At 34.9% G+C, this 20,629-nt stretch overlaps 1 protein-coding gene across 1 annotated transcript; it reads left to right on the forward strand.

Annotated features, from left to right (window-relative positions):
- The first annotated feature begins 17,608 nt into the window (after positions 1 to 17,608).
- On the forward strand, positions 17,609 to 18,226 carry LOC127788218 (uncharacterized). Its single transcript, XM_052316329.1, has one exon. The coding sequence runs from the start codon at positions 17,609 to 17,611 to the stop codon at positions 18,224 to 18,226; it is 618 nt and encodes a 205-aa protein (XP_052172289.1).
- The last annotated feature ends 2,403 nt before the right edge of the window (positions 18,227 to 20,629 follow it).

Below are 20,629 nucleotides of genomic sequence, written 5' to 3' on the forward strand. Positions count from 1 at the left end.
TCAGACTTAGGATCATGATGAGTGCTAAGATATACCATAGGAAGACTGACGAGAATGGGGTTGTCCAGGATTACCTCAAGGGCATGGGTTCTTGAATGTCGGAGGACGATGTCACCCTTATTCGTAGTTACAATAGGATACCGTCTCAATACAAAACTAGGATTCCTTATCAAGCCAAAAATTGCATGGCTAATGCAGAGGAGGGTTGGGTGAGTATTCGAGGAACATCGTGGAAAATTATATCCTTCTACACCATCCCCTCTATCTTCTTCTCAGTTATGGTTGCTAGGGGCTCTCCCTCGACCCACTTCATAAAATAATCAGTAGCTACCAACATAAATTTTCCCTATACTAACGCCATTAGAAACGGACTCAAAAGGTCTAACCCCTATTATACAAATGGCAATGGCTGGAATATTGGCTGGGTAAACGAAGGGGTCGTGCTGTCAAAGGAGCGTGCTTCTAGCACCTGTCACAAGTTCACACTTTTCGAGCTGGGTTATGTCTCAAGGTTGGTCAGAAGAAATCAGCCCGTAGGATCTTTTCAGCCAATGCTCTATCTCCCATAGAGGTGTTCTCTGCAATCTCCCTCATGCACTTCTTCTAGGGCCCGTTTTGCTTCTTGGGAGCCCAAACACTTGAGTAGTGGCGCGATATACCTTCTCTTATACAACTCTCAGGCAATAACTGTAAAGCGGGTCGCACTGGTTTCAGCCACTTGGCCTCTAAAGGTGTTGCTTTGAGCTCCTAACTATAAGGTACTTCAGTATGGGCGTTATCCAATCGTGACTCTTCTCCTTGTAACACCTTGCTCACATAATAAACTGGCCTGTCGACTTGCTCTACTTGCCTGATAAGAACTGCGCGTACAACATGATGGCTAACTCCCAAATATAGGCACAACTTCTCTCTAGCTTCCGGCTGAGTTAACAAGGTAATATTTTTTAGGTATTCCTTCAATTCTTGAAAAGATTTTTCACACTCGGCCTACCACTGAAAATTCCAACCTCCCTTTAAGGCCTTGAACAAAGGGAGTCTACGCTCGACAAATTTCAAGATGAACCTGTTTAGAGTCGTCAGACAACTTGTCAACCTTTGGACCTCTTTCACCGATGAAGGGGACTGCATGTCAATTTTCACTTGTAACTTTTGGGGGTTAGCCTCTATCCCCCTATGAGTAATTATATATCCTAAACATTTCCCAAACTTCACTCCAAAGGAACACTTATCAAGATTCAAGCGCATATTGTTCTCCCTGAACACAGCAAAAAACTTTCTCCAGCTGCTTAACGTGTGACTCACCTTACTTACTCTTTACTATCATGTTGTCCACATAGGCCTTCATTACCTCTCCTAGAAAACCTTTGAATACCCTATTAACCATTCTTTGATACATAACCCCCATGTTCTTTAAACCCAAAGGCATCACCTAGCAGCAGTACGTCCCATTTTCTGTGACAAAGGTCATTTTTTCAGCATTGAGCGAATACCTACTAATCTAATGGTAACCTAAGAATGCATCCAGGAAACTCAACACAGTGTATTTGAAGGTATCATCAACCAGCCTGTCTATTCTAGGGAGTGGGTAAGAGTCTTTTGGACATACCTTGTTGAGGTTAGTGAAATCAATGCATACTCGCCATTTTCTATTGGCCTTCTTCACCATCACAACGTTGGCTAGCCAGTCAGGGTATTGGACCTCCCTAATGAATCCCACTTCAAGGAGTTTGTCTACTTCTTCTGTTAGGCACTTCAATCTCTCCGGGGCGATATGTCTCTTCTTCTATTTGATAGGATGGACCTCTGGACGGACGTTTAGTTGGTGGGATATGACTTTTGGTTTAATCCCAGGCATGTCGGCCGGTGTCCAGGTAAATATGTCAGAATAGGATTGTAGGCACTTGTTGGCCTCTACTTTTTTTGGATCCTCTAATGCGCTACCCACATGCATTTGTTTATCGCTATTGTGGGGCCATAGAGGGATTGCTTCAAGTGCTTCTACTGATTAAGGTTTGCTGCCCTCAAGGGTCTGTTCACTGATCATTAAGGTCTCCCCCGTTGTTGACTTTTCCTTCCCCTTGGCGCTCTTGGTGGAACTTAGGTTACATACCCTAGCCTGCTTCTAATTTCCCCATACTTGACCCGTACCCTAAGGTGTGGAGAACTTCATCAAGTTGGTGGAACTTAAGTAACATACCTTGGCTTGCTTCTGGTTTCCCCTTACTTGACCCGTACCCTAAGGTGTGGGGAACTTCATCAGGAGGTATCCCGGCGAGATGACTACTCTCATGGCGTTAAGTAGGGATCGCTCCAAGATCACGTTGTAAGCGGCGGAGAAGGTCTTAGCCACCATAAAGCTTATTGTCTGCCTATTTCTATCCCACAAGTAGACGGATCGTGGTAAGTAATATAGTGATAAGAAGAGTGTCATACCCACAAGGACTAACTTTTGACGTCTACTCCAACTGATTTAACCTTAACCTAACACACACATTGGTATAGGTATTAATAATGACTTCCATTGTAATGAAAAGTGATTAACTAATAAAAGATGCAACTAAAACAATTTCTTTGATTCAAAAACTCACAAGGATAAGGCTATAGGGTTTGTGAATCCATCGTCAGCCTTCTATGATTCAATTATTCATTACTAGGATCTTGCTATTCCTTATCTTAGGTTGAAAATCGATGATCCAATTACAACCAAAAGTCTCTCTCGATGGTCATTCAGTTCTATGTATATATATGAGATTAACTATCTCTAGTTAACCTTCGAACATATAAACATGCATTCAATCACGGTGATCATTACAAAATGATTTCACAGGGCATAACAGTATCTCCACCTATTATAGAACCCTACGTTGTTTGCTAACATGTCTAATCCGTACTGAATCTCTTGAAAGCAATACAAATCACAAATACGTTTCAATGGTAATCAAGCATCAAAATGACATTATAAACATAACAAATAATCAACCCAAATGGATAAGAAAATAGAAAACCGAGTAACTTTAAATCAAACCATTAGAAGTCGAGGTTTCATCATTCACCCTAGCTATAAACACTTAGCAATGCATTCTTACAATCAAAAGAAAAAACAAAGAGTCGAGATCCATAGTAGAGATTTGAGAAAGAAAAGAAAAATACAACCCAAGAGTATAGTCTTCAATCTTCTGTCCGCTTCTCTTCCATCAACAACTCTCCAAATCCCTTAAGAATAAGTCTTTATATAGTGCTTTTTAGGTTATTAAAGTCGTGCATAGTGAAAACTCTCGTTTCCCATTGATTTGGACGGAGACGGGCCAAAATTGCGCTTTGAATTGAAGTTCAGAACTCTACCATGGTCCTACCGCGGTATGCTTGTTGCTGCAGACCCGTGAGCTCCAGATAGCAATTCCTAAAGCGGTCTTACAACGGTATGCATTTCGCTGTAGGCCACTAGATTTCTTCCTTAGCCTCTTTCTTCTTTGTCTTCCACTTTTCGCTCTTGTTCCACTTTCACTTTCTCCACCTCATTTCAAGTTGATAGCTAACCATGCCTTCAAGTTTTATTTCCACTCGTATCATACACCGAAATTATTTCTTTTTGTTCCATGTCCACTTTGCATGTGATGTGTACCTATATTGACAATATTGAGCCCAAAATGAGTAGTAATCATGTTCATTGAATACTTAAATGTTAATCTTGGACAACTAAATAAGAGTGCAAAATATACTGATCACTTACCTGCCTGGTAACCACTTGGGGGTGGCTGCCTAAAGTGACAGGAAGTTGGACCAACCCTACAACGGAAAATGCTTCCCTCATAAAACTATACAGCGGCGACGTGACCGTCTTGAGTCGATCGTGCGCGATGTTCATCTTTTCAAAGCAGTTCCAATACAATAAATGCACAGAGCTCCCATTATCCACCAAGATGCGCTTTAGCAATGACGTACGATCGAGATTACTAACAGTTCATCATGGAGAGAATGCACATCCCATTGGTCCTTGGGCTTGAAAACAATGGGGTCTTCATCCTCCTGTACCTTTGCCACTGAGTGTACATGTAGTGTATGGTGCACATAAGCCTTCCAGGCCACATTCGAGTCTCCAGCCAGATTTTTCCCTCTTGAGATCACATTGATTCTATCCATGGTAGGTTCGTTGTCTCCTATACCAGTACTCGGACCCGGTTGATCTCTTTGGGAATTTTCTTCTCTTTCCTCTTGACGAGGTTATCGATTATCCATCCTGTTTGGGGCATCATTCCTAGGATGAGGGGGCCTCCTCTGGTTACCTCTCCTAGGCCCGTCTCCCTTGCCCTGTTGGTTTTTTGGCTTGTCCAGTATTAATTGATCAAGCTTTCAATCTCTGAGAAGTTGCTCGATCTAGTTACATAACTCCTGGTACTGCTTTGTACCATTACCTGGGGACTCATGGAACCTGTAAAAGGCTTCCATATATCTCCTCAAGGGCTCTTTGGAATGAGGAGGAAAGTTGATGAGTCATGTGTGCGCAATAAATGAGAGGATCGTCGCCTTAGGCTCATTAAGGGGAGTGAAGCTTTGGAACTGCATCTTTGCAGGCTCTTCCTTCTCAGTGTTTTTATCGCTCAGTTTTACTCTAAATCTCTCGGTCTTCCTCTTTCTTTCACCTCCCAAGCGTCCAAAATTTCCATCTGGATGATGAATTGATTTGCTCAGGTTAATAAATTAGCCAGGGTTGGGCTCATAAAAGGCCAGGGATTTTTTTGAACGATGTGTAAGTAGTCCTATTGAGCAAAGCCGAGGCTATCAACCCAACCGGGAGATCCCTCACTTCTTGAGTGGCAGCCCTAAACCGTTCTATGTATTGTTTCTACTACTCGTCAGGCTTCTATTGTAGGCTTATTAGGTACATTGTGCTCTTTTTCTTTGGCACGTAGGCCAAGAACGCTTCCAAAATTTCCTTCATTACCCAAATTATGGTATGTGACCCGCCAGCAAATCCATGAACCATTGTTGAGCCCGTTTGGCCAAAGAAAGGGGGAAGGCTCGGCACTTGGTCACATGATTCTAGCTGTGTAGCACAACCAGGCTACAAAATGCTGAAAATGCCTATCTAGGTCTTCTTTCCCAAAGTAAATAGGAAGTTGGGGTAGCTTTAACCCTGGTTGAACTTGTTGTCTCTAAAGTTCTTCTAACAAGGGGAATCCCTTAATGGGGGCTTCTTTGAGTGATGTCATTACTCGTTTCTGTTCCATCACCTCCTCCATAAGCCTCTTAACGCCTGCTACATTTAGTATTCCCTATTTTACATCTTCCCTATGAGGGGGAGAGAGATAGAAAGCTCTAAAAGGGGTGATTTCTTTCATTTCCTCATATATTAGGGCTTTCCCCACCTGTCTACCACTTCTTTCAGGTGGATCTGCTAGTCTCGAAGCACGATCATCTTGCTTCTGTGTCCCAATTCTTATCCCTGCTTACGCTACTCTCGAGGGCTGGCCTCGTGTTCTGGGTTTTCTTTCTTTAACATTTTCATGTCCCACATAGGGGGTGTGTATATTAGGCATCAACTCTTGCAAGAGGGCAGTGATCCCTTGTATTCTCCTCATTACTCTTCTGAAGCTCCTCATTATGATGTCTCAACTTCTCATAGTTCTTATGAAGTCTTTCATAGTCAATAAGAGGTACTACGGGAGGTGTTATTCCGAATGGTCCTGAGATTTCTCTTGGGGTCATGGCTAGATTCTCCCAGAGAATCGATGATTATCCCAAAGAGTCCAGCTCAAGAATCATGCGAGCTGGGGTGGTGCTTGTCTCCCTTGTCTCATAGCTCTTACCCTCAACTCAATAACGTGTATCTCTTCTTGCTCCGACCATCGCCGGACCCTGATTTTAGCTATAAGGTCCTCTTCTAAACTGGAAATCTGATTGCCCCCCAGTACGACTACTTGATTGTCCTCCACCTGGGGTATGTGTCTTGAGTGAACTTCTTGCTCCTAATGATGTCCCATTATTATTGGCTGTAGTGGGTGATGAATGCATAATTTCATATATTTATTTCCCTTACATATGGTCTTTTGGGTGAGCTTTATGCCTTATTATGCTGATTTATACTTATTTTTATGGTTAAGGCAATTTTGGATAGGTTAGAATAAATTGGGCTTTCACTTAGAAAATTTTAGCTTTTTAATATTTTGACCTTTTGGGATTCTTATAGATTTTTTACCATGTTAGAGTTGAAGAACATGAATGAAATATTTAAAGATTTTGTAGAGAACTTCTGGGGCTTTCCAGAATGGTATTATTTGTCCAAATCCAAGTTCATTTGGGCCTCCAAACATTACTTCAACGTTAGGGCCGAAAAGTTGGGCCAAATCCTAATTAGATTAGAATTCTACATGAACACTGAATCTCTATAAAGGAAATAACATGATCTTTTGATGTTCAAATCGAGTGATTAAAAATCCTAAATTCATCTACACATTCTGAACTAAAATTCTTAAGAAGGGGCCAAATCCCAAAAATCTTTTTATCTAACCCAAAACGGGCTCATAAGTTATAGAACTTTAGGAAGCCCTAATTCTTTGGCTGATTTGAATTCTTTGTTTGGGGCTATTTAAGGTCTTGATCCAAGCTCAAGAAAGGGAGAATGTCCAAGAAGAAAAAGAGGCAAAGAAGCACATCCAAGAGGAGGAAGAAGCATCATTTTCATATTTTCTCTTCTTTTTGTGTTCTTTCTCTCATTATGTGTGGCTAAACTTTGGTTTTTCAGTAGAAGGATATTTTGAATCCATGGTGAAAAACATTGTGAGATCTTTTTGAGTTTATTTTCAATTTGATTTTTTCTTGAATATTCATGTATCTTCTAATTTTAATGTTTATGATTGTGTGTTTTGATTGCGTAGATGACCGCTATTCAATTCTTGATGCATGATCAATTGCTAGCTTGAATACCAAATTTGTAATTGTTTGGTCTTTCTTGCATAAGTAGCAACTAGAGTTGATGATTATGGATAACTTTTTGTTCAATTCCTAGGGAGTACATGTCCTGAATTAAATAAACCGAGCTTGTGTGTTTATTATTCAAATTTGGTCTTGTTTCCACAAAGTTTAATGTTGCCTTTGAATTAAATTCTAGAGAGCTTGTTCTAGGGTTGTTTAAAGGTAAAGGTTAATTGAAGAACTTATTTTAATTAACTAAGAAATAAGGGAAATATTGAATGACTAGAGCTTGTTGTTCTTTCTAAAGCCATGTATTCAAGGAAAATTAGTGACTTTAGTATCAATGATCAGTGTCATAACCATTGGTAGATAAATCCCTTCTACCAGAAATGTTTCTATTGATTACTTTAATCTTTTTACATTCTGATTTGCCTTATTAATTTAGAATAATAATTCTGTTTTTAGTTGTTTAAATCCACATTTTAAACCTCCCAATCGTTTCTTCTATTTATTTTAATTTTTCAAATGAATAGATCTAACCAATCCCTGTGCATACGACCTTGCTCATCACTATCACAATTTACATTTTTAAGAGCAAGAATTTATTATTTGTTGGATTCGACACCCATCAGTGGGGGCATTAGGCTGGGCTCTCCAGTAGCTGTTATTCTGAAATGAGTAATTCTCCGTGTTTGATGGGGCAGGCTACCCAAGCCGGTCGATCTGGGATTTTGAATGGTGATCCAACATTTGAGAAGGAAGATGAAGAATAGAAAAATGGAAAGAAAAAAGTAGAAGGATTGATCTCTCGGCCACATTTGTGGCTTCTTGGATGTATAACAAAGATGATTCAGTTTTTGGTTTGAATATACACACACACACACACACACCTACCAACTGCACAAAATTTGACCTTGTAACTATCTTATTTGTCAATAATTTATGAAAAATGTTACTTGTACAAACAATTGAGTTACCAATAGAATGTTCAAAGACTCCAAATAACAAAAATGCCCTCACCTAACGGTGCCACCTCTGGACTTCATGAAGTCTGGTCTTCTCCCGTCCGCAGTGCCTTGATGATCGATGATGAAGTCTGATCTATGAAATCTGATTCAGCCATCAGGCTTGTCATCCCATCGATACATGTAGCATAGTCCATCTACAGATTCTTCTAAATGTTTTCATGGTTGAGTAATTTTCATCACTTTTAAAATAAAAGTATTATTCTACTAAAACTTTAGTCACAAATTTGATAAATTAATGGTGTGGAAATGATAGTTTTGGAAACTTGCCACTTCTCATTTTTGTAATCCTAAGCAAAAAATTAAAAATAAAATTAACATGGATCCCTTTAATTGCCAACCATGATTGTCAATTGTTAGAACAGGAGATGCTATGGCACACACCAAGAGGGGGGGTGAATTGGTTATTTAAAAAAACTTAATTGATAGAACTTTGAAATCCTTTTGATTGAAAATAAAAAACTCAATGCACGTGAGGATAATGAAATGCTAGCAGTGATAAACAAATAAAAAGAAACATAAGCAAGAGAGAATGCAAAGATTTATAGTGGTTCGGCTTAAACCAAGCCTAATCCACTACCTTAGCTCCCACTAAGGATTTTAAACCAATTCACTAAAACCTCCTACTTACACAAGTAGGCCCTCTAGCTACACAAGGTAGGAAATACAACCTCCCAATTTAATGGGCCCTCTAGCTACACAAGCTAGGAAAATAGAAACGATACAAATGAAAGAGATAAGCTAAGAGTTAACACTCTTAGTTACAAGTTCTCTCACAATGAAAAACAAGGCTTAACAATAAATTTACAATGATAGAACAGCAAAGCCTTGGAGAGAAAAAATAAAACAATGAAAGCCCAAACACTGTAAGCTCGAATAAAATTGTTTACAATTGCTAGATCATCTCGTTTCCGTCCATTAGCCTCTCCTTGATCATCCATGAGTTGTATATATAAGAATCCATAAAGATTGAAGAAGAAACTAGCCGTTTTTGTGACCGTTGGAGTTGAAAAACTAGCCGTTATAAAATTCTGTAAAACACAATAGTCGACAGAGAAAAGGATTAGTTGACTATTTTTACATGTAAAGCAAGAAATAGTCGACAGACAAAACGAATAGTCGACTATCTTATAACACAAATTTTCAATAGTCGACAGACACATTCCAATAGTCGATAGATGCAAAAATGTGAAGAAAATTTTGAAACTTATGAACAAAAATAGTCGACAGACCAAAAGGCATAGTCGACTATCCTTACTCGATAGTCGACAGATGCTAAAATAGTCGACAGATGCCTTGAATAATCGACAGATCAAACAGAATAGTCGACTATTTCAAAGCATAGTCAACAGAATGAACCTGATAGTCGACTATCCTTTTGAAAATCTTGAATTTTCAATACATCCTTATTCGATTCTTTAAAGACTCATTTTGATTATCTTGAAATCAAGTTGAGATCATCAAAAGTATATTTTGAAACAAATCACTCTCAACAAGCAAGTTTTTCAAATCACTCTCAACCATACTCAATATTTCTTCTATAAGTTTTCATATCTTGCTTCAAAACTTATATACTAAAAATTCATTTTCTCATTCATATAATCCACATAGTAGAAATTGATTTTCATATAGTCATTTATCAAAACCATTCATTACCAAGAGATATTAGATATCAAAATACTAGGAGATAGTTTTCTAAAATGAACACTTTCTAAAATGAACACACTTTCAAAAACATGTTCTAGTTGGTCTTTTGCCTTAGAATTATTTTGACCAACGATTTCAAGGAGATTCTTTTTAGATCTTAAAACTTGTTTATGCTAATCTCCAAATAATATAAAAGATCATAGATCATTTTAACAAAGCACTTTGAAATTGATTTTTGTTTCCAAACCATATGCTTTGATTGAGAAAAAAATACATTTGAAATTTTTCATCATCAAAACTAAACACAAAAGTAAAATATCATCAATAACTAGGTTGCTTGGAAATGGAAATGGGAAACGTTTCAAATACGAAACGGAAATGGAAACGAGAAAACGACTTTTTTCTAAAAAGAAAAAAGTAGAAAACAGAAATGCGAGATAAAGTGTACATTAAAAAATATAATATTTTTTTGTAAATACGACTATTATGAATTATGTAATATTACATCAATATATATGAATAATATTGTCATGAAAATATAGTAATTATTTAAAAAATATAAAAATTTGTGCAAATTTTAAATAATATGCAGAATATTTTTTTTTTATATATTATATGTTGCAAAACATGTTGAGCCAAATTGCTCCAATCAACCTATTGTGTGTTTTGATGTTTAACAAAACATAATTTTATTAAAACTATTTTTGATATATTTAAAATCCCCTAATAGAATTTTGATATGTCTTATGTTGGATAAAATATTTTAAGTATTATAGTATTTTGTGTATCAAAATGAGCCAATAAATGATATTTATTCTAAGTAGAGTATTAGAGCATTATAAGGAGACATATACAAAAATATTTTTATTTTGAAAAACTATTTTTCAGTATTTCGATAGCTAATATTCATTGTTATTAAAATAATTTTTAATAATTTTTTTAATAAATAAAAGGTATGTACTTTAGAGTGGTAAAATTGCTAAATTTCGATTTTGTAATAAAATCAAAATTCTATTTTCTTATTGTCACTACAAAAAAATCAGCATTTAGTGACGGTTTTTAACCGCCGCTAACTCAGCCGTCGCGGAGCATTTAGCGGCGATTTTTTGCAACCGCTATTTTAAATTTTGTAGCAGTTTTAAAAATCGCCGCTAAATAAGTGATTTAGCGGCGGTTTCTATAATATTTAGCGGCGGTTTTGAAACCACCACTAAAATTAAAATTTTATTTTTTAATTTTTTTTAAAATTTTATTTTCAAAAATTAAAAAAATATTTAATTTCAGCGGCAGTTTCAAAACCGCCGTGAAAATTAATAAAAAAATTTATTTTTTTAATTTTAGCCGCGGTTTCAAAACCGCCGCTAAAATAAAAAATTTAATTTTTTAATTACCTGCGGGGGCCAGCCCAGCCCGCGCTCGGCCGCTCGACCCGCACCCGCGAGCCCTACCCTCGCCCAACCCTTGCACGCCACGTGGCGATGCTGGAAATTAAATCCCAACACCTTCCCCCCCCCCCCCCCCCCCAAGTTTCGAACCCATAACTCTCACTGTGCACAAGCACGCGCAAACCACTTGATTTGTGAAACACTCCCTTAACATTTGTGGACATCTATATATTATATACATTAGCAAAATTATATTTTATATATTTTAAAAACAAATATATAAAAGAATAATAGAATAAATTAAAAATAGATTTTTAATTTAATAAAAACCTATATTAAAATTTCATAATTCTGAAAATAAGTTTCTAACAACTAATTTTATATTTATTAAAATAAGTTTATTTAAATTTCAGAATTATATTTATTAAAATTTCAGAATTATATTTTATATTTTTTAATATATATTGAAAACATTTATTAATTGATTATTTTTTAAAAGAATAATAGAATAAATTAAAAATAAATTAATTGAGTTAAATTAAATAAATTATCAAAAAATATTAAATTAGATTTTTTTAAATTAGATTTTTAATTAATTCTTCTATTAATTTAAATGCAATTTTAAATTTCTTTTTAAGATTTTATATTTAATTTTATTAATTTAATTTTTAATTATTTTCATAAGCTAAATTTAATTTTTTTAATGAAAATAATGAATTTTAATATTTAAGATTTTTATTTAATTTTAATTATATGATAATTATAAATATAAATTAAAACTCTTAAATATGAGTAAAAATAAGTTTTTTCAATAATAACAAAATTTTAAAAAAATTAATTTTAATTTCTTTCATAGTCTTAAAAATGTGATACCTTAAATATTAATTAGTATTGAAAAACCGTAGCATTTGACAACCTTAAATAATTTTTTATGAATTTGTTAAGACATCACATTTTCAAAACTATAATATAATTATTAAAATAATTAATAATTAATTAATCACTAACTTTGATTTAATGCAAGTTTTTGAGGGAAAAAATTCATCATTGATTGACACTTGGCAAAATACTTTATTTGACTATCATATTTTAATATTATATAAATATACATAGAATAAAGATATAAAAATAATATTTTAAATAAATGAATAATTTTCTATGACTTAATTAATTGTTTAAGTTGTCTATTAATATTTCTCATAAAACTCATGCAAATTTAATACAAAACAATTAGCATTGAAAAACTCGTATATTTAAAATTTATTATTAATTTTACAATAATTAGTACATATTATTTCAAAACAATTGAAAGATTTAAATTATTAATGCAAATTACAAAATGTAAATTATTAATGCGATAAGTAGTAAACGCAAATAATTAATGCAAGTTTTGGGGGAAAATTTTATTACTACTTATTATTTCAAAGCAATTGAAAATTTTAAATTATTAATGCAAATTATAAAATATAAATTATTAATACAATAAGTATTAATTGCAAATCATTGATTAATGCAAGTTTTGGGAGGAAATTTCTTTTTTCAAGACTATCCTACTTTTATATATATAAATATGCAAATTACAAAATGTAAATTATTAATGCAACAAGTACTAAATGTAAATCATTAATGCAAGTTTTGAGAAAAAATTTTATTACTACTTATTACTTCAAAGCAATTGAAAATTTTAAATTATTAATGCAAATTACAAAATGTAAATTATTAATACAATAAGTATTAATTGCAAATCATTAATTAATGCAAGTTTTAGGAGCAAATTTCTTTTTTCAAGACTATCTTACTTTTATATATATAAAGATGCAAATTACAAAATATAAATTATTAATGCAATAAGTACTAAATGCAAATCATTAATGCAAGTTTTGGGAGAATATTTTATTACTACTTATTACTTCAAAGCAATTGAAAATTTTAAATTATTAATGCCAATTACAAAATGTAAATTATTAATACAATAAGTATTAATTGCAAATCAATAATTAATGCAAGTTTTAGGAGGAAATTTTTTTTTTCAAGACTATCCTATTTTTATATATATAAAGATGCAAATTACAAAATATAAATTATTAATGCAATAAGTACTAAATGCAAATCATTAATGCAAGTTTTGGGAGAAAATTTTATTACTACTTATTAATTCAAAGCAATTGAAAATTTTAAATTATTAATGTAAATTACAAAATGTAAATTATTAATACAATAAGTATTAATTGCAAATCATTAATTAATGCAAGTTTTAGGAGGAAATTTTTTTTTTCAAAACTATCCTACTTTTATATATATAAAGATTTTGTAATTAATTTAAATTAAATTTTTAATTTCTTTTTAAGATTTTATATTTCTTTTTATTAATTTAATTCAATTTAATTTTAATTTTGAATTATTTAATTAGTTTTAAATTTAGCGGCGGTTAAAAACTGCCGCTAAATTAAAATTTTTAATGAATTTTGCGACGGTTTTTAAAAATCGCTGTTAAATTAAATTATTTAATGAATTTATAATTTAATTTTAATTTTAAATTATTTAATTATTTTTTAATTTAGCGGCGATTTTTCAAAACCGTCGCTAAATTAAAATTTTTAATGAATTTTGTGATGGTTTTTAAAAATCGCCATTAAATTAAATTATTTAATGAATTTATAATTTAATTTTAATTTTAAATTATTTAATTATTTTTGAATTTAGCGGCGATTTTTCAAAACCGCCGTTAAATTAAATTTTTTTTATGAATTTTGCGGCGGTTTTCAAAACCGTCGCAAATATTAATTTAATTTTAATTATAAATTACTTAATTATTTTTGAATTTAGCAGTCGCTAAATTAAATTTTTTAATGAATTTTGCGGCGGTTTCAAAAACTGCCTCAAATATTAATTTAATTTTAAATTTTAAATTATTTAATTATTTTTAATTTAGCGACGATTTCTCAAAAATTGCTGCTAAATTTAATTTAATTTTTTAATTATTTTCTAAATTTAGCGGCGATTTTTTAAAAACCGCCGCAAAATTGAATATTTTAATGAATTTTGCGACGGTTTTTCAAAACCGCTACTAAAATAGTATTTTGCGGCGATTTACAAACCGCCGCAAAATTTCATATTTTGCGACGGTTTTAAAAACCGCCGCAAAAAAACCGCTGCTAAAAATCAATTTTTTTGTAGTGTGTTTTGGATTTTAATTTTTTAGATATTTTTATTGAATCTAAATAGGGGGTTCTTTCTTATTTACATTTAGGTATTAAAGTAAATGAAAGGTAAAATATAAATTAAAGAAAATGATGTCATTTACTTATAATGTAAATATCTTGTAATGTATACATGTTATATGGTTTATATCTTCAAACAATTGCTATATGTATAAAATCTATCTTCTCTAAAATCTGCCCTCAGAAGTTGACTCTTGGTTTAATGGAGTCAACTCCCCTTAAGCTAAAGTCGACTCTTGCAAAACTAGAGTCGACCCAGCCAAGAGCAGTTGATGCAAAGTCGACCTGGCAGCATTGGTGTTTTTTGAAGAGTCGACTCTAACATTAGAGAAGTCGACTCTTGTATAACTAGAGTCGACTCCTATTTTAGAGGAGTCGACTCCTAGAATCCAACGGTCTGATTTTCAAGTCGTTTAAAGATCCGTTGGAAGCTTCATTATAAATATCAAGAAGAGAAATCTAGAGAAGGCTAATGCTTTATCATTTCCTATTTTCCTAAAGCACACCCAAGCTCTCAAGCAACTCAAGTAAAGCAATCCAAGGCTCGAGCTTAAAGATCAATCCATTGGAGTCCAAGGCAAAGGAGAATATATTCTCTTCATTTGTGGTAACCTGTATTATTTCTATTTTTCCTTCTACATCATTGTGTTTCATTTCATATTAGTCCAAGATTGTTTGGACATATGATTTATTTGTATTAATTTGTGGATTATGAGTGGCATCTTAGAGCCCAAATAATCTATGTGTATTATTGTGTTGTATTAGTTTTCAGGGTGAGCTAAGGGGAAAATCTCATGGTGTATAAGTTTGCTAAGTGAACTTGTGTGGAAATCTAGTGTTGTGGTTTTAGTTGAACCTCAAGTGTCGGGTTGACCTTAAGAGAGTGAAGTAAGTGTTGGAGACACCGAACCACTATATATTCTTGTGTTGTTATTGTTGTTTGCATATTTATATTGCTATCATTCTCAAACAACATACATATTTATAACAAGTATTTTCTTTATATAAGAAACACTCAAGAGTTTTTAAAAAGGGAATAATTTGGATGAAAAAGTTTTTATCACTCAATGCACCCTCCTCTTGTGTGGTCATTGTGTGTCAAGGGACCAACAAAACACACCAACACTATACATTAATTTTCAGATAATACATATTTATTATATCTTATTTTTTAAATCTAACTATTTATTGTTAATTAGTTTTATTATAATAAATATATTATTAAAAAACATATATATTTAATGCTTATTAAGCTTATATATGGATCACAAAAATTAATTGATCAATCAAAAGAATTAAGTCAATCAAACAATATATTATAATCCACCATCTATATGCATGTTTCTCATTTAACTAAATTTTTCTCTTGAGCACCGTAATATGATGTTATAATCATTGTTCTTGGTTATTATTATATTTTCTAAAAAAAAAACTATAAAATAGAAAAATAGTCAAAATTATAAGGGTTGGAATAAAATAGATAATAGCATGTGAAATTAGTTTATAATTTATATGATATAAATAGAATTGTAAGTTGTAAACCCTAAATTGCAAAGCAATTACAGCCTGTTGAAGGTCTGAAGCAACTAGAGAGAGACCCATTGCCATTGTCACTGCCTCGCCAGAGTGTCCACTACTCTTGTTGCTCGCTGCAAACCGCCGTTACATCCTCCATCTCTACCACCTCCTTTGCCTCACCTTTTGCCTTCGACTTGTCTTGCCTTTTGCACTCGCCGCCGCATCCTCGACTTTGGTTGTCGCCTCACCTCTCGATGGCCGAAAACGCAGTTAGCTGGCGTTCATAATGTCTTCCATGTGTCCATGTTAAGGAAGTACGTGCCGGATCCCCAGCATATCATCGACTATCAGACTATAGAAGTCAAGGAGGATGTCACATACGAGGAGAAACCTGTTAGTATTTTGGAGCGGAAAGAGAAAGTGCTACGAAATCGATCGATTCCATTTGTTAAAATTCAGTGGCAGCGTCACTCTTTAGATGAGGCTACCTGGGAGCGCGAGGAGGAGATGAGGTGTCTTTTCCCCCAGCTATTCGAGTGACCAGACAGGAATTTGGGGACCAAATTCTTTGAAGGGGGGGAGAAACTGTAACGACCCATTATTGGGTTTAGAATTTTAGAATGATATATTAACTTATTTTAGTTATTATATAAGTTGAGCAAATTTGATTCTTAATGTTGAAATAGATCTATGGGCTTGTATGTATGGGTTTAAATTAAATGGATGGGATAATGAGTTGGGCTTCAATTTATTTAAGGCAAATGGGCTAAGAGTTGGGCTTGGGCCTTTAAGGAAATAGAAGATGGGCCATTTATTTGGGCTTAAGCCCAATACAAAAAAAAAAAAAAAAAAAAAAAAAAAAAAAAAAAAAAATCCACCATCTACGCATCATTACTTCCCAACCCCCCTTTCTTTCACTTCTTCTTTATTGTTTTTCACTCCCTCTTTTACTTCTCCTTTCTTCTTTCACTCCTCCTTTTACTTCTTCTTTTTCCTTTTACTCCTACTTTCTTCTTTCACTTCTTTTTTTACACCTTCTTTTTCTTCCTCTTTATCTCCTTTTCTTCTTCTCCCTCCCGACTTCTTCTTCTTATTCTATTCTTCTTCTTCTTCTTCTTCTTCCTCATCTGATACGCATTCTTTCTCTTCTCTACTGCTTCTATTCTGTTAAATTTTCTGTGGCAATTGGAGCTTCTGTGCGGGTGCTTCATCTTGATTTATTCATCCTCAGGCAAGTATCCTTTCTTCTTCTTCTTTTATTTTTCTCCCCTTCCATGTGTAGCATCTCTATTAAATTTTTTCTATCTACATAGTATAAAATTCCTAAACATTGTGAGTCTATTCGATGTCTCAAAAGGGGTTTGATTCACCTCAATATTATTCTGTGAATGGCATTTTTCACCTCCATTATGATGGGAGTTTGTTGAGGCATTTCGAGGAATTCATGGCCCATCAGGGCAGGCCAGGACAGGCGCCGCCGGTAGCAGGGAATGAGCCAGTCTTACAAGAAAATGTTAGTGGTCAGACGTCAAACCCAGTGCAGCAGGAGGTCGAGCCTCAGGGTATGGATGGTAATGCTGGCAGTCAGTTGGTGAGGAACTTCATGGCACTCAGGCCATCGGAATTCAGAGGGGGAAACGACGTTCTGGTTGCAGAAGAGTGGCTGATGGCAATAGAGAAACATCTGCGAACCATAGGATGCACTGATGCACAGAAGGTACAGCTGGCCACATACCTACTTCGGGGAGCAGCTGAGAGGTGGTGGGAGACGGTCAGACTGCGATTCAGGAACAGGGAGCCATCAAGGGCTGAATTTAGGGAGCTCTTCAACGCCAATTATTTTCCCGCCTAGGTTCGTAGCCAGAAGACATACGAGTTCATCGAGTTGACCCAGGGCAACATGTCAGTGGCTCAGTATGAGGAGGAGTTCACCTCCCTAGCACGCTTTGCCCCCGAGTTAGTAGACACTGATGAGAAGAAAGCGACCAAGTTCTTGAGAGGGTTACGAGTGGAGATTCGATTTCAGCTGGCAGGTGCGCAGTTCACTGACTATTCTACACTGGTACATCGGGCATACATCATTGAGAGGGAGAGGAGCGAGCTGAGAGCAGCCCTGACAGCTACTAGGGGGTCAGGCTCAGCCCAGGGACAGGGCAATGACAGGAAGAGGAAGGGTGCACCAGGGCCTTCGAGAGGCACGCCAGACATCCCCCCATGCAAGACATGTGGAAAGAGGCATCGTGACCCATGCCGCTATGACAGAGGGGTGACATGTTACACTTGTGGTCAGGCGGGGCACGTACAGAGGGACTGCCCTCAGGGGTCAGGTAGAGCAAGCAGCCAGGAGGTGACATGTTTTAAATGTGGGCGCAAGGGCCATAAGGCCAACGTTTGTTCAGTGCCACCCCAACGAGGAGGCCAAAGGCCGGGGTATCAGAGTGATAGATCTGGGCAGAGGCAGTCAGTGCCTAGACTTCAGGGGATGGCACCATCATTGGCACTACCATCAGGACTGTAACGACCCATTATTGGGTTTAGAATTTTAGAATGATATATTAACTTATTTTAGTTATTTTATATAAGTTGAGCAAATTTGATTCTTAATGTTGAAATAGATCTATGGGCTTGTATGTATGAGTTTAAATTAAATGGATGGGATAATGAGTTGGGCTTCAATTTATTTAAGGCAAGTGGGCTAAGAGTTGGGCTTGGGCCTTTAAGGAAATAGAAGATGGGCCATTTATTGGGCTTAAGCCCAATACAAAAAAAAAAAAAAAAAAAACCATCTACGCATCATTATTTCCCAACCCCCCTTTCTTTTTCTTCTTTCACCTTTTCTTTCACTTCTTCTTTATTTTTTTTCACTCCCTCTTTTACTTCTCCTTTCTTCTTTCACTCCTCCTTTTACTTCTTCTTTTTCCTTTACTCCTACTTTCTTCTTTCACTTCTTCTTTTACACCTTCTTTTTCTTCATCTTTATTTCCTTTTCTTCTTCTCCCTCCCGACTTCTTCTTCTTCTTCTTCTTCTTCTTCTTCTTCTTCTTCTTCTTCTTCTTATTCTATTCTTCTTCTTCTTCTCCTTCCTCTTCTTCTTCCTCATCTGATACGCATTCTTTTTCTCCTCTACTAATTCTATTCTGTTAAATTTTCTGTGGCAATTGGAGCTTCTGTGCGGGTGCTTCATCTTGATTTATTCATCCTCAGGCAAGTATCCCTTCTTCTTCTTCTTTTATTTTTCTCCCCTTCCATGTATAGCATTTCTATTAATTTTTTTTTATTATCTACATAGTATAAAAATTCCTAAATATTGTGAGTCTATTTGATGTCTCAAAAGGGGTTTGATTCACCCCAATATTATTCTGTGAATGGCATTTTTCGCCTCCATTATGATGGGAGTTTGTTCACCTTCATTGCTCATTGTAGTATATTTATTGGTATATCTTATATGTGAATGATGTCTGGATAATTAATGTCTATACCCGAATGTCCCATGAAATTGTGGAAAAATATCAAGTTAATGTGTGAAAAATTCGGATGCTATAGTACCATACAGTACCTATACAGTATCTCGATACAGTACCTATACAGTATCTCAACACAGTATCTCGATACAGTACCATACAGTACCTATACAGTATCTCGATACAATACCATATAGTATCTCGCTATAGTATAATACCGTATTCGTACAGTATACATACAGTATCTTGATACAGTACCTATACAGTATCTCAATACAGTACCATACAGTACCTATACAATATCTCAATACAGTACCTATATAGTATCTCGATACAGTACCATATAGTATCTCGATACAGTACCATACAGTACCTATACAGTATCTCGATACAATACCATATAGTACCTCGCTATAGTATAATACCGTATTCGTACAGTATACATACAGTATCTTGCTACAGTACCATACCGTATCCGTATAGTACCTCGCTACAGTACCCATCCGAAAATTTTTATTAATATTAATTAAACATTTACTTAATGTATTAGAGCGATTGTATGGTGGAAAAATAACAATTTTTGCCATAACATTCTTCAATGGTATTAAATGTATATTGAGAACGAGAATTTAAATTTTACATTGCTGGTAAATGCATACATGATGCATACATGTACATGATGCTCATATATATATATGTTCTTAGCGCACTTATTATTTTGCGCGGAAATAAAGGGTACCCTAGGAGCGCCTGACGCGGGACGAGGTGGCCATAGCCCGGCAGGTTGTGCTCAATACATTATGTGTTGATTTACTGATATGATGATTAACGCATATTTTGCATCGTGGCTTATGAGCCTATGGGACTTATACTTATGATGTATGCACTTGTATGATTATACATGAACAAAAATTTGAAATTTATAATTCTGTGAGATATGATTTCCGACTTCTATAATTGAATATTGATATGAAGTCGTTGTACACTCCTCTCGGTATCATCATGATTTCTCTTTCTTCATACTGCTCCTTTGTACTAGAACTTGCTGAGCCTTGTGGCTCACTTGATCTTCTTATGCCATTCCAGGTAAAGGTAAAGCAGTCATTAAGGGCGAGTCCAGTGGGACTACAACCCAAGGGTAGTGGTGTACAGAGGCACTCAACTCGGAGATCCTAGTTGCGTTTTGGTGAGGAAGATTGATGAGATTTTAAATTGTTGTTTTACATTAGAGCCTCATATTCGGTTTGTATGGCCTAAGAGCCTAGATGTATCAACATTGGTTTGTAACGAAAGTTATTGATATTCCGCTGCGTGAAAATAGATAAATGTGTGTGTTTATTATGAGGTATTATTCTATATCATCCTTGTGATGACCTCCTTTCGAATGTCCTATGCTAGCAGGCACATTCGGGAGTGGGCCCTTACAAGGACAGAGCACCGCAGATGCTGATAGACCCCAC

The sequence above is a fragment of the Diospyros lotus genome, chromosome 13 (assembly GCF_014633365.1).
Source record: "Diospyros lotus cultivar Yz01 chromosome 13, ASM1463336v1, whole genome shotgun sequence".
NCBI lineage: Eukaryota > Viridiplantae > Streptophyta > Magnoliopsida > Ericales > Ebenaceae > Diospyros > Diospyros lotus.

Excerpts from the sequence above, each read along its gene's own strand:
- LOC127788218 (XM_052316329.1), top strand. The coding sequence starts at position 17,609 with ATGTCAGTGGCTCAGTATGAGGAGGAGTTCACCTCCCTAGCACGCTTT.